Genomic DNA, 15,070 nt, shown 5'->3' with positions numbered 1-15,070 from the left:
CTTGGTGCCACCTGCTGACTGCAGCACAGCCGCCTGCCCGGCAGTACTTCCAACGGGTGTATTTGTGTCTTTGCTTGGTGGCAACCCAGAGGTGTTACAGGATTCGAGTAAAACTGTAATAAAAACCCAGTTGCTTCAGGTCTTGTTCTAGCACCCCGCGTCCTGTGCTCGTGGCACGAGGGCCGTGCTGGCACAGAGGAAGGTGAGGCAGCAGCAACTCATCCGAGTCTCGAGTTGCTGGAGGAGGCGTGCGTTGAGGGCTGCCGAGATACTCGGACATTGCCTTTCTGCTCTGCCACTGCACAGAATTTGAGCTTAGAAATTCAACTCAGCATAAATTTGTGCTTGCACTGCAGGCGGTTCACAGGCTGTGTGTTTTCCTTTGGAAATGGAGGGCCAGCGAAGACCGGGACGATGGCCACTTCTGCTTCTAGCGCTGCTAGCTGGGGTTTGTGCCTCTGCTCTCCGTTTGGGAAGGTCCCCCCGGTTCCAGCCCCAGGAGGCAGGAGGGGTGTTACTGGCCAGAAGAGGGTGCAGTGTTACTGCGTTGTTATGTTGTGGCACTGAAGCTCGTGGGGTCTCAGAGTTACCCTGAATTTCGGTACCCTCAGAGTGCTGCACGGGACGGACGGCTTTGGGGGTGGCTGTGAGACCTGAGCAGTTGTACCTATGTGGAAAAGAGAGAAAATAGCCATAAAGGGACTTCCCTTCAAAATGCAGTTAGCAAATATTTCTGCCTGCCAAATACCGAGACAAAATACTTTGTTGTCTGGTACTCTTCTTTGATGTAGGATTGAATGTGGAAAATTATTGTAATTTCATTATAATAGTGTTTCACAAATATCAAATGAATACCAAATGAAGGCAACTTGACTCTCTGGAAAACATAAGGGTATTATTTCCTGGGCTGATTCAGAAATAGCAGAAAACAAATCTAAATCACTTTATTTTGAGTGAAGGATGAAAGCTTAAATAATATGCTTCTCTTAAGTCTGTGGAAAACCTTATGCTAAATACCAATGTGTGTGTTTGATTAGTTAAGCAATTCTACTTGCACTGGGTATCATACGCTCTGTTGTGCATCAGTACTCGAGAGTAAAGCATAAGTGATGCTACAGATTTTACCACAGGTGGACAATATCTCTCTCAGTTCCTTAGTGCATAGTTTATGTCATATATACAAAGACTGATTCTTCATCTTAAACATTATGCAGTTGCTACAAGGTGATTAATTTAACATTGAAAAGTGCATTTATTTCCTCAGCAATAGTTTCTGAGACAAATAAAGGTAATTAGCCCCCTTCAAACCAACAGCTTCAAAAAGTCATCATGAAAGGTAGATATAAGCACCTTCGGACTCCACAGCGCATATTCTTTCTGTAGTTACAGTGAAGGAATAATACTGGAACTGTGAAAGCTAAAATATCACATTGATAGCGTATGTGTATATTATTGACAGAAGTCCAGAAGTGTTGGATTAAGGGAGGTTTGTGGAAAGGAGGAATATGTTTGCAAGATCATTTAGCACCAGTGGGTCAAAAGCACAGCGTGTAAATTCTAGCAGTCTCAAACCAAAATTCATAGTGTTTTTTTAATAGTTACGTATCGGTATTGCATACTTCATAATGAGCTACAGACTTTTCCAGCTGTTTTTAAGTAAGTGCAGAACTCCATCATGTTCACTTTCTTTTTGAATGGAAAGAATTTTTTGTACTGTGAGTTCAGCCATCAGATATTGTTGGTTTACAGTGATGTGTAGCAATGCACACGTGTGTGATCTGCATAATTTTTCATATATGCCTCAGCTCTCATTACCTGAGAATACAGGGTCTAGCATCATCCTAGGCATCCAGAGTCCATGAGGATCTGAGTTACGGGTTTTACTTCATGTATATGTCTAAGTATGTACTTACATCAGTATACAAACTGGCATAATTCTGGCTTGAATTGGATTAAAGGACTGAAGCTTAACTTGTTTAATATTGCTTACTTTGACAGTAACTTACTCCAGAATAACTCACAGTGCGGAGTCTTTTGAAATTGTTATTCTTAACCATGACGCAGACTTTTCTAAAGACTAGGGATATGCTGAGATCTTCACACTAGCAAAAAAATAAACATTGAGACTCCTGTTAATCTATACTGTATAAACAAGTAATAAAATAAATGAAGTGAGACAGAATACTAGCATACACATGAAATGTGGACAGGGTAATGTAGAAAATAATTCTAATATTTGAAGTACTTCTGTAACAGATTTTTCAATTAATAAATGTTTTGTCAGCCTGTCTTTAGATTCGTGTGCATGAGTGAATTTAAGTGAACCGAGGATAGAAAACACTCATGTCAGACTGCAGTTTTTTTCAGGATGTAGATTTTTTTTTTTCAAAGGCTATAGATTGAGCTGTGTGTACATCCTGTTTTTAAAATATCAATCAAGCTAAAAATAGACTTGAAAAACCGTGAAAGTGGGAGATGGGAGGTGTAAGGGTATCCTTCGCTCAATAATCCAGTGTTGGTCTACTCCATAAAAAGCAGGAAATCTTAACTATGTAGTAAAGACCTTCATGGGTCAGTCTTTCCTTCTACCAGGGTTCATAATTTATAATATGCATTTTTGCATCATGTAGGTGTGTGGAGAATTGGATGATGTCTGTACACAGTGGTGTTTTTTTTTCTTTTCGGTGTGGTTATTTGGAAATATTTAATAAAGCACAAATTAGCTTTAGGTTTCTTTGCACGAGCTGCTGGTGGAGCTCTGTCCTTGTGTATAGCCCCTCCTGCCTTTCCCTGGTGGTCTGTAAGTGGGGTGGGCTTTCTTCCTTCTTTCTCATGAGCTCCTGGTTCAAAAGCGTTATCAAAATTCACAGGTATTGAGGAGGATAAAAGAGAGATACTTGTTCAGAAGCAATACTTGGTAAAAACTCCTTTAAAATATTCTTTTTGCTACTGGAACATTGTAAAAATAAGGAAATGCTTTCAGCAGTATGTAAGTAGTAAACTAAATAATCTTGTAACATAGTATGTGTAATTAGGAAGATTCTCCCATTCAGTGTGCAGGAATTTCATTAAAAGAAAGTGCTTATGCAAATGTAATGAGAAAACTAACTGGCTGACTGATAGCACAGAGAAGATTTGGATTCAGTTGTAGGCTTCTTTTCACAGCTGGTGTGAGCTTGAAGTGACATGTCGTGTCTGGAATATGTTGTTTCTGTATCGCATCTTTATTTCCTTCCCACTTGGAAGTAAAAGTTACCATCCTGCTTGTTAATTACAGCAGTGTGGATGGTTGATTTAGTTTATATCACTTTAAGACTGAAAAAAACCAGGATTCCTTCCTCTTTTTTTAATTTGAGTGGAGGCATATTTCTGTTTCAGAGCCATCACCTCTGTCTCTGGTTACAGAGGTACATGCCTTTCCCCCTGCTACTCTCGGATTCGGTTTGAGTAGAGCCATCCCAGGGAAGTACGCAAGAGTTATGTTCCAAGGAGTGTTTTCAAATTGAAAGATGGTAAATTTTTTGTCATTGTGTTTTTTCCATACTGTTCAAACAGCAGGCACAACCCACATAAAGCTGGAGCTTAGTCAAATTCTGATGAAATGTGACCCCTTGCCCTTCCTGTCTTTGTTCCTTCCTTGTTTTAACTGCTAAAGCTGCTGTAAGCATTCCTGAAAAGTTGTGCCTGTTTTTTAAAGTATATGTGTTGAGAAAGGTTAAGAATGAATTTTCACAAGCAACTACAGATACTTTAATATTGTCCTTTTGTGGTGTGCAGTAGGAAAATGCTTGGGCCTCACGCTGTTGTGGTTTTTTTTTTTTTTATTTCAGCTCTGAAACCCTGAGTATGTAGTGCAGATAAACCCCTGAAGTTCACATATTTTCCAAGCCCAAACTTGATCAGTAGCTAGACTAAACCCATCTAATTGGTTTTTGCCCTTCCTTAACATGATCCTGTATTTACTATTTAAAAAAAAAAAAAAATTGCAGTCTTCCTCCTGCATTTCTCTGCCACTTATTCAGTTTTCATAACTCTAGGTAACTTGGTGCTAAAAAGCAGTGAAAATACTGACTGTGCCCTCTTCCCACAGGAAGGAAAAGAAGCTAATGAAATATGGTGCAAGGTGTTTTGCTCTGTAACAGAGTTTTTGAATCAGTGTAGACGACTTCTCCTTTTCTCTGTTCTCAGTTCATCTGTTGTCCTCTGTGACAGCTACAAACCATGCCCTTGCTTTCTCCAGAATCTTAATCCTTCAGTGTATAGCACAGACAAAATAATGGACAGCTAGTCCTTTCGTTTGGCCTTTAAAAATTGATCTCTCTCTCCAAGATAATTGATACGTAGCAGCCTCTCCTTCAGTGCCAGAAGAGAGGCTTACTTATGAATCATGAGTTAAGATAATGCAGAATTTTCAAAGGTCAGCAGTATCCGCAAGGATATTTCCCAACTTTTTCCATCAAATTAACCAGGTATGACCATGAAAATACATGGGATGCTTTTCAAAGGTTTTTCAAACTTTCCTGTTCTCTGTAAATTTTATTTAATTGATTTTATTTAATAAAAGATCTAGGAGCAGTCACCTAAAATAGCATTGATTTGTATGTCTTCAGGGTCTATAAACAGTAACTGCCACAGCATCTGCAGAAGTGCAGCAGCATTTTGTAGAAATTTGTTTCAGAACCATAGAGAGGATGCTGACAACTCTAGATAAATGGGACATCTTTATAAACCAGCGTCCCACGTGGGTGATGAGTACGTACTTACCTGGTTTCCAAAGGCTTCAACATGGAAAACTACTTTTCACTTGGTAGAACGATGAGGCTGATGTAGTGTTGAAATGAGAATATGCTTAAAGTGAACATAGGGGACTTGTAAGATTATAGCGGGAGCTACAACGTGATTGAAAAGAGCCTGATACACGATCGGGAAGGTCTGTTTCAGTTGAGGTAATGGACATTTCTTTCCCCAAATCCCTTACCATTTTGATTTCCAGTCTTCTATCCCTTGTTTAAAGTTAAGCATTGTCAAGTGCTGCATTCTTCTTACTGGACTGGGGATTTCTTGCTGCTGATAAAGTGCAATTAAAGAAGTTAGGGAATTATATGGGGGAAGACACTGCTTAATAATGAGGCCTCGCTAGATAGCAATTTGTTATTTCCCCTAGCATGGACTATTAAGACTTACATGCTTTTATGACTCTACTGATTTTAAGACAAAGCTGCCTAAAATTTTCTCTGTTGGGAAAATTGACTGGCATAGCTGTTGTAGAAGAGGCTCTCTTACATGCCTGCTCTCTTCCAGAAGGTCACACTGGGTGGCTGCAAGAAGATAGATTACACAGATGACTGGAGCAATTCTGAAATAAAATAACATCAGGATAAAGTATCCCAGGCTTCCCAAAGAGCAGTGCCAATTGCTTTTCCTGGCTAGGAAAAGCCAAACCTGTCCTGAGCTAGACAATGTTCCCAACAGTTTTTACATAACAAATTGACTTGTACACTCTGCTTTGGAGCCAAAGATGGTGGTTGGAAAAAGAACCTGGAATTCTTTTAATGTGCTCAATAAGAATTGCATACCATTTTTTTTAATTATTATTTTTACAGGTGGATTTATCTAAATGACCAGAACCTATGTATCCCAACTAGTTCTTCCTTCGTGTATGGAGCTGTGCCCATTGGAGCCAGCATATATGTGATTGGAGATCTCGATACAGGTCAGAATTAGAACTAATAACCTCCTGTTGCTTGTCTTCTTCCAGTCTTTTAAATAAGTGGCACTAATGAGACTGAATTTTTTTAAATAGACTGGGACTATGTTCTGTTAATTTACTGTTGGCTTCATGGGAATTATGCTGGACTTACAGAAACGTACAGGTTGGTTTTGTACATTGGAGCTCTTCAAAGAAACAAATTCAGTGCTATAAGCATTTGGTTGATTAGCAGCTTGAAGGTCAGAAGAGATCAAGACTAAGAGTATGTTACTGCGTTTGTCTGAACGTAAGAAAAAATGTTGGTGCCCGAGGTTGTTTCTTCCATCTTTGCAGCAGTAAGCAGGTGGTTCTGCATTTTGGGGACATTGTCCAGTGGTTCATATGGATGTGATAGTGGCTCTTGACTCTAAATCCCAACCAAATAAATGTGTACTAACAAACATATTCAATACTCAGCTTTTAGCATCTGGCCACATACTGTAAAAAACATTTGGAAGACTACATGCTTTCATGGCCATAGGTATATATATGAGTGTGCAACAGGGCTTTCTACAAAATATAAAAGAGCAAAATTCCAAATGTGGTGGGTTTAAGTAGATAAGAAATATCATAGTAGTTTCCTTTTGACAATAGTTTCAACCATACCTCCAGAAATTGATTTGTGTTTCTGTGCATGCTCTCGTTCACGTATTTGGCCTATTAGAGGTTAAATGTGGTGATAGCTACAGTATGTTTTAAGCATTTTATCTTTTTTTGTGAATGTGTGAATTCAGGTACAAATTATGACTATGTTAGAGAATTTAAAAGAAGCACGGGAACCTGGCAGCGCACTAAACCACTATTTCCATCGGACCTCCGCCGTACTGGCTGTGCAGCTTTGCGGATCGCAAACTGCAAGCTCTTTCGACTGCAGCTTCAACAAGGATTATTCCGCATTCGCGTACCTTCTCCGTGATCCGTATGCTGACAGTGGAGGAGACTGGAAGAATTCTGCGCAGTCCACCATAATATAGCTCTATATAAAGGAAAAGCTGAGAAATTACAGCTGAAACTTACACTGTATGCTGTGCTTTGGTATGGTAACTGTTTTTGTTTTAAATGCTTAAAAAGCTTGAGTCTCAGTTCTTGTTTCGGGAACAAATAACTTAAGTATACATTAAAAAGAAGAGAGGGGGGGAAAATAAAAGGGGGGATCAAGGAAACACCTTCAGTCGTAACCATTTGGAGTTTAAACCGTATTATTGAAGGAGGTATTTTGTGTCTGAAACTGGTGGGAATTGGTATTCCTTTGGTGAAGTTTATTGAAAAGCAAAAAAGATTTAAGATGCGTTTCCCCTGAGGGGAACTGACAAGAATAAATGTGCTATCTTGGACTGGATAGCTATAATACACAGAAGCTATATGATAACCAACCTCCCTGGTGCACTGCAAAGACTGTTGTTTGACCGTAATGCCATAGGAGATGTTGGTTGTTGCACCTTTTATTTCTAGTCCTTCCTCAAAAGTTAAGGTCTGTGCCTAAAAATGGTGGAGGTGTGTACATATGGTTTTTCATTCATTTGCAATGTTTTCATTCTTACAAATATTTTTAATATATTTAAAATGGACTAATCTGAAATGGATACAGTATACTACAGAGAAGTAAACTGTTTTTTCTATGCTGTCATTTGAATAGCCTGATGAACTGGTGTACGGATGGGTGGCGTGCATTTCTGTGTGGGCTTTGGTGGCTTTTCTTGAAGTAAAAAGGGAAACGGTGTTTGAAACGGTTAATGATGATTGCTGCTTTTGGTAAAAGACAACAAAACTTGACAAATTAAAGAAAATAGATTGTGTTCCTTTTTACTTCAGATGGCTTGCAAACTAAATGGTTTTTAAGACTGAGGATTATAGAAAGGTGAATTTTATCTCTGTTAGAACAAAGGTGAAATATGACAAGGATATATTTGTTTTGCAGAAAACATGATTTTTGGACTGAGTTAAGGAAAAGTTATAGAACAACTTTAAATTGGGATCAAAAGTTGGTTTACTAATGATTTCCGTGCTAAGGTACAGTCTTGTTTACTACTGTCTGACTTTGAAAGCTGGGTTTTATGGTGTGGTTATAGTGAAGAATTTAGTATCTTGCGTTTTATTTCTTACTAAATCTTGTTCACATCAGTAGCGATATTAAATTGACTTTTGTTCGTAGTCAGGATCAGCTGGTAGAACACTTTTACCTCAATTTTTGATTTCATTATTGTTGTGATGGGTGGGACGTAACCTGTATTTATTTAAAAGGAATAAAATGAGAGAGGGAAATAGAAATAAGATCTCCTGCCCTTAAGAAAAAGAGACTTTGTATAACCAGTATTATAACTACATACAATACTTTCCACTCTGCAACTTTGTGGACCTCAGACAAGCCAATCTCTGCCCTCGGTTGTGTTAGTGTAAACCTTCGTCATCTTTATTGAATCATCTTAGATATGCTGAAATACAATCCCAAACTAGTACAAAATAGTTATATTTCACTAAATATCCCTTGAAGAGACATTCTGAAACTTACTTGTGCTCAGTCCTTCCATAGCGCTGATGTGTGGTTGGAATTACTCTGATTCTGAGCAAAGGGGTGGGGGGGGTGGGGGGAAAAAAGGGCAGCAGCCAATCCATTGACCATTATTTATTTTTTTATTTTTTACAATGCTGAAGTGCTGCGAAACTTGAACTATATACATCATTTTTCTGACCTACATTAGTTGGCATATTAAAAAATTTATATATTTATGCATTGCAGTAAATGTGGTGTGTGTGTATATATATATATATGTCTTTAGATTTTAAATTTATATATAATGCTTTACTACAGAAATGTGAACCACTATTTCCATCCTTGGCTGTCTTGTGAAATAAATCAAGTGCTGTTAGTTTATCTGTAAAACTTCCCTTTTTTGAAAATCTTACATTGTTCAATTTTTTTTCTTAGACAAAGTGCCAAGATCCCATGTTCAAAAGTGATGAATGTTCCTAAGTATCTATTTCACTTTTGAGCCCAGTTTTCTAAGTGGCTTAGAAAACTTTCAAAAATGTTGTTCAGAATATTGCAGGCTGCTATCTCTTGAGTCCCTGTAGCTTCCCAGTATACTTGAGGGCATTCAGCATCCAGAAAACCTAAGTAATAAATGCACATAAAAATCCAAATCATATATACTCTAGCAGTGTTTCGCAGTTAAAGTTATTGAACCAAATGTTTACACTTAAAGTAGGATTAACAGTAGGTAGTCTTACTTTTTTCTTTTTTAATAAATAAAACAAATCTGCTGGTAATTGGGGTGTGTTGCGAACACACTCGGTGAGATTTGAGCAAGAAGTTTAAGCCTTTTCACCTGAAACAGTTACGAACTTAATTTCTTAGCACGCGTGTACTCCTGTCACTTTGTGCGTGGTTGGCGGCCAGGGACCCAGTGTCTAGAGACATCTCCTGGAGTTTCGGGTCCATGCTCAAGCCAAAGATTCAAGCACTCCCGAGATCTCAAATCTGGCTTCCTTGGCCTTGCTTCAAGGGGGTGGGGATCATTCCCCACCTGCGTTGTCTGCGGGGCCGGTCCAGGAGATGTTCTAGCCTCTGTTTGTGTGTAGGAGGGAAAGGATGCATCTTTCAGGGTCTGACTTGTGTCTGTCTGTCTGTCTAGTTCTGATCTGCAAGCCTGGTGACGAGCGCATCTCTTGGGACGTGCAGTAACCAGGTTTGATTGCCTCCCAGTTTGGAGCAAGGCTCTGAAGCCAAGTCTCCTTTCTCCAGGGAGAGCCCGATTGTACAGGTGATGGTGTATGAGAGAGGGGCAGCTCACCGCTGGCTTTTCTTGGGAAAGAGATGGTCGACTTCAGTAGAGGAGGGAGGCTTTGATACCAGAGGTGCTGAGTGGAGGGAGGTCACTGGTTTCCTGAGCGTGTTGGAAGGTGTGAACAGCTGTAGATTGAACTGGGTTCACTGGTACGTGCCACCACCGCAGCTGTCCCTGCTTTCGTGGTGGCTGCGTACCCCTGCATATGATGGCTGAACCATGTGGGAAGCGACTCATGAACTTTCTCAGTTTGCAGTCCAGGGGTTGTAGGTTTAGAAACTTGTTTAAGTTGTCCTTGCTTGGCACGGTAGCCTGAATTCCTTCGAGCTCGTGAATCGGCACTCAAATTCAGCCAGTTCCCCCACAGGTGCAGTCTGCTGACTTCCAAGCATCAGGTTTTTAGGCACCTTCCTTACTGATTTACCAAACTGGGTGCCTCGCTGGGGTTGTGAGCTCATCACAGCATTGAAATGCCGATGTTTTGAGACCAACATCTGTATTGCTGAAGAGTGCCGCCGACTTGGTGCCCACCCCACCTCGGATCGGGGCTGGGTCCTCGGGTGAGGGTCTCGGCTGGTTGCATCTTGAGTCAAGCTCAGCCCGATCCCAAACGAGGACTGGCTGGGTCACGATGCAGACTTGAGTGACTTGGGTTGGGCCTCTGTGTCCTTTCCTTCCCCCTGCTGTAGAATTGGACAAACCCCAGCCATTGTAATCAGAAAATCATCAAATATGGGGTAGGGGCTGTGGAAAATGGGAATAGCGGTAGCTTTTTTCTCTTCTCACTCCACTCTTGCCACGCTTCCCCCCTAAAATGTTTCCCCTTCCTTTTTCCGTGCGCCGCAGGTTATTTTTGGAAAAATTCTGGAATTGCTAATTTAAGGGTAGAATCAAAACTTTGAGTGCACAAGTGGGGAAAAAAGAGATAATGCCATAAAATGCCATAAGCACACAACAGTGTCCTCTGTGCTTGTTTTATGCATGTAGTCTTGTGGCTGCTCTGCACAGCAGAAAGAGTGATTACAGAACCAAAAGTGTAAAGTGCTGTTGCTCTCATAAAATAAATTTCTTGGGTTTCTTAGGGGGGCACACACCTAGCCTTGTGAAATGCTCATGTTCCTAAAGAGTCAGCGGTGGATTTCAAATTCTCAATCCTTTCTGTTTTTATAACCTGAAAAAGAGGCATCCTGAAGAGTCTTCTGTTCTGTTATACCACAGCAAGGTCTGCCTGTCCTCAAATATTTTATCAGCTATTCCTTAGATTTTAGTTATTGTGAAAATGCTGTACCAACTCAGCTGCCCCTGGTCGAGTGACTTCCCGTAGCTTTGAGGGTACCTCATCTTTAAATTGAAGGCAAATTAATAGGAGATTACACAAAAGGATAGCAGTGAATCTGAAAACAAAGGCAAATTTACAAAATCAGCTCACTAATAACTGTGGGCCGGCTGTATCCCTTTTGCTTTTGACTGCACAAAACTTGCACGTCACACAGCCTGCCTTCTGAAGCAGAGTACTTGCTGAAAATAGGAGTTCTGTCATCAAGACTACTGAAGCGCCTGGCTTGCTTTATAAACTCCCCTTCCAGAAAACACCAGGCAGCTTAATTTCTTTTTTGCAATATTTCTTGTGCCTGCATGACGTGGTAAATGCACAAGTACAGAAGTGAGGGGTTTAGGGAGCATTTTTCCCTGTTTGAACTGCAGTTTCTCTGGTTGGTTCCATAAATACTGTGGCCATACAGCCTGCATGGGTTTTGGTAACGTGCATGTGCCACGCAAACTGCAGGATGCAATAACAAATGCAAGTTGTTACAAGTGCCAAACTTTTGGTTTCCTCTGTATATAACAATAATTCAACTGTTCTATTAAAATACAGAGATGCTTAAAATTCACTGTGTTCCAAAAAAGAGCAGTGGTTCTTTTTTTTTTTTTTTTTTTTAAATGAATGTTATTTAAAACGCTGTAAATCTTTACTTTTTTTTAATACTGTTCTGCAGGTTGGTGTTACTCTTCACAGCTGCCTTGAGACATCACTCCCTGTGATGCATATGGACACTTTGCTCTTTATTAGAGCACTAGTGCCATGCAAGTATATAATAAATGGCAGCTGACAACAGGTTTTAGTATTTAAAATTATAAATATTTAGATAAAGTGCAATTTGTTTGAATTAATCTTATCTGCAGAAGGAAAGCTGTGTCTCAGGAGGTGTGACTATACCCAGGGACACAGGCATACTGAAGATTGTAACCAAGGTATGTTTTGGTGCCATTCACAGCAATGCTTTCCAAGGAGTTACATTTAATTTGGGGTATGGGTCCCTTCTGCCTCTAATGTTAGCATCAAGGTTTTGGGGTTTGTGTTCTCTTAGCTCTTGGGAGTACTTAAACCAGCTTCTTCAGGTGGGTGGGAGGGGCGTTAATTATATACATGTTTGTTTTGCAGTTAGAAGCCGCTATTTCCATCTTAACTTGGAGTATTTCCTTTTACTGTTACAGAACGAGTACAGGCCTGCGTTTCAGTCGTCAGTGCTGTAGCCTTTTGACATTTGCCATTTTCTGTTGCTCTTCCTTGTTTGTTATTGGAGTTGGGAGCTGCGTCAGTAGGGTCTCTGTTTCCGTGGCACACTACTTGTGAAAGAAAAGTAAGGAGATCTGCCTGATCACTTAAGACTGGGAAGGTGAGCCAGTAAAAGCTGACTTGGAGGTATTGCTGTAAAGCCAGTAAGATTTGGGTGAAGCACCGCTCATTTTCTGTAGGGGTCACATCCGTGTGCTCTGACGTTTATTGATAGGTTGCACACAGGCTCTCCAGCATCCCTGCGGTTTTGGGGTTTTTTTTCTGGGAAATTTTTCACTGTAGGAAGGCTTGCAGCCAGGATTTAAGGTGATATCTCTGATCAGCCATGCCCTGCATGACTTTGTAATCTAACTGCTGTTCTACTCCAGTAATAAATTCTCTCAAATTTTTGATTAACAGGTAAGCTAAAAGAATAGACTAAGACCAGTTGAAGTCCCTAACTAGATAAACACCTGCTAAAAAGGATTAAGGGTAATAGAATTAAACTATAAACTGCTACCAACAGGTGATTATGTTGTAAATTTGTTGGTGATACAAAATCTTAAAGATATTTTTTAAAGTGGCTTATTCTAGGTAGTGGCTTATTAGTTATAAAGATAATTAAAATACATAAAGGATTTGTTTAGAATAATATTTGAAGGTTGCTTGAAGTAATCTATTGAAATGTCTTGAAAAGCAAGCTGGAAGATTGGAACTTTTCAATTTAAAAGGCTAAATCTTGTTGCCCAGTATTTTTGCAGGGCTTTCATGTGAATAATGAACACCTGCTAGAGCTCATCAGTAAATGAACATGCTCAATGTCATTGCCTACCTATGCCCTTGAATTTTCATAATGAAATGAGACTACACTAAGCCCTTGTAAAAGCTGATGGATCTGATTACAGTAATAGGATAGAAAGAAGCATCCTCAGTGTAAGTAACATTATTTTATTGATAAAACATGAGAATGTAATTTTTTTTTTTTTAAATACTAGGTGCTTTTGAATCACCACCTAATGTCCTTGACTTTTTTTTTTCTTTGCCTTTCCTCCTTCCTTTATTTTCAGTTAATGCTAAGACATCCTCTGTTTTTGTCAAGGGCAAGTTTCTTTCATCTGTAGTTCTAAACCCAGTGAGAGCCTAAGAGATACCACTTCAGCTGGCTGTATGGTGGCTGCTTTTACAAGTATAATTTCTGTGCATTCTGCTAACATGCTGCTACCTCCACTAATTTCACAATAGAATAAAACCCGTGGAACAATATTGCACCTGATGAAAGCAAGAGCCATTTTGGAAAGTCTAAATTTCAGTATGCGATAGGTAGTGTGCTACAAAAACCTTATCCCTGGCTGTTCTTGAGATTCTCACCTCAATGATCTCACATGCTAAAGCTTTGGCTAGGCAGCATCTGTTTTATTAATTTACACATGATAGCAGGAAAGCATTATCATCCTTGTTGCTTGTTTGACTATTTTTAGGTCTTAAAAAGCAAAGTCTGCTTAATTGTTAGAATAAGTAAACCAGTACACCGCGGTATCTGGCAAATGGTCAAGTTGAACAGAGCTGACGTTCTTTAAAGCTCTTGTTAAAGTTTCTTTCTGAAGGGAAGCCAAGGAGTACCTTCCTAAGAAATACTTTAAAACTCTTTCAGAACTAGTCTTAAACTAGTCCAAAGGACTCTTCTGGATTCCTTAGAGAAACGGGGATCTGTTCTAGCTTTGTTTGCTTGGGGAAACAGCTGCTAAGTCAATTTTAAGCTTTTTTTTTTTTTTTTTCTCCCTGACTTCTAAAACCTAATTATTTGCTTCTTGTAATTGAAACTTTTTTGTATTTAAGGGTCTGAGACTGTATTTTGCAATGTATGGTGAGTATTCTATCGTATCTTAGTTTAATCGATGTAAATAGCAAGCTATGTTCTGGTGGACTCCTAGAAAGTAGCTTTACAGTGTTAAGGGGGGAGGAAAAGTATCAGTAAAACAAGATGCTCCTTATATTGCACGTGGCCTTGCTGTGTGTATCTGATGGGGCAAGAGGCTGGTTTTGGCACAGAGCTCATGTAGCTGCCACCCTTTGCTGCCCTCGGTGTTTGGGAACAAGGCTGGGACGTTGTGCAGCTGCAGACATGTCGAGTGCCAGAGAGGACTCGAGGCTGGGGCTGGCTGAGAATTGACCCCCAAAGCCCTGTCAAACCAACAGAGACAGATTCTTGGGCATACCCCGTGCATAATGCTGCTTTCTGGTCTCAGTTGTTTTGTCTTTTGCTCTTATTAACAGGATTTTGCTTTCACTTTTGCCCCAAGTTTACTTCTGAATGCATTGCTTTTGCCCACGATCACTAGGAAGAGCTCGTGTGGGTGGGAGGACGTCCACACAAACTTGATCTCTCTGTACGCTGGCTTTTTGCGCGTCTCTGCATCCTTTAACTCCACTCGGTGTATGTGGGGAGAGTGCTTAATACACGATGAAACGACTTTTCATCAAGCTTGTAAAACTAATGTCGGCAGGTTAGAGATCACCTGAACATCTGTAAGCAATCCTGTAGGTAGAACATGTGTAGCCCACTCCCGTATATTCACGTTACTTCTGGCTGGAAGTCTGCCACCTTGTCTGGGGGGGAAAAACCCCCATTCCCAGCTACCTCATTTTTTTTTTCTTTGCACTTTGTCAAATTTTTTGTTTTGTTTTGTTAAATTGCATTTTGTCCTTCAATAAAAAACTAAAAGCAGACCAGAAGCAGGGCAGAATGATGCAATTGTCCAAGGACAGTTTAATTTCATTTTAAATGCATGTTTCTGTACAAAAAGACCAAGGTTGACCTGCATCTGCTGTAAAAAGTAAATACAAATTTATATTACTTGAAAGTAACTATTATACTTGTAAATGAGAGAAGCAATTGAAAGACTGTCCTGACAATTTTTAAGTAGGAAAAAATCTGTTTAAAAAATAGAAGTCTCTGCTCTTTTAAGGACAGATCAGATA

General features: G+C 39.8%; 1 protein-coding gene across 3 annotated transcripts in view; it reads left to right on the top strand.

Moving 5' to 3' along the window:
* Window positions 1-8,616, top strand: part of GAN (gigaxonin) — a 30,061-nt gene extending 21,445 nt beyond the window's left edge. For 2 of the 3 annotated variants that reach the window (XM_030025450.2, XM_041126007.1), the window contains 2 exons: window positions 5,604-5,713; window positions 6,484-8,616. In XM_030025450.2, coding sequence (XP_029881310.1) covers window positions 5,604-5,713; window positions 6,484-6,665 — 292 coding nt within the window. In that variant the 3' untranslated portion in view covers window positions 6,666-8,616. The remainder of the gene's footprint in view (window positions 1-5,603; window positions 5,714-6,483) is intronic. The other variant, XR_005933178.1, reaches the window with a different exon arrangement.
* The last annotated feature ends 6,454 nt before the right edge of the window (window positions 8,617-15,070 follow it).

Source organism: Aquila chrysaetos, chromosome 9 (assembly GCF_900496995.4).
Source record: "Aquila chrysaetos chrysaetos chromosome 9, bAquChr1.4, whole genome shotgun sequence".
Taxonomy (NCBI): domain Eukaryota; kingdom Metazoa; phylum Chordata; class Aves; order Accipitriformes; family Accipitridae; genus Aquila; species Aquila chrysaetos.
The sequence above is the reverse complement of the archived record's forward strand: the minus strand, read 5'-3'. Positions and strand labels throughout refer to the sequence as shown.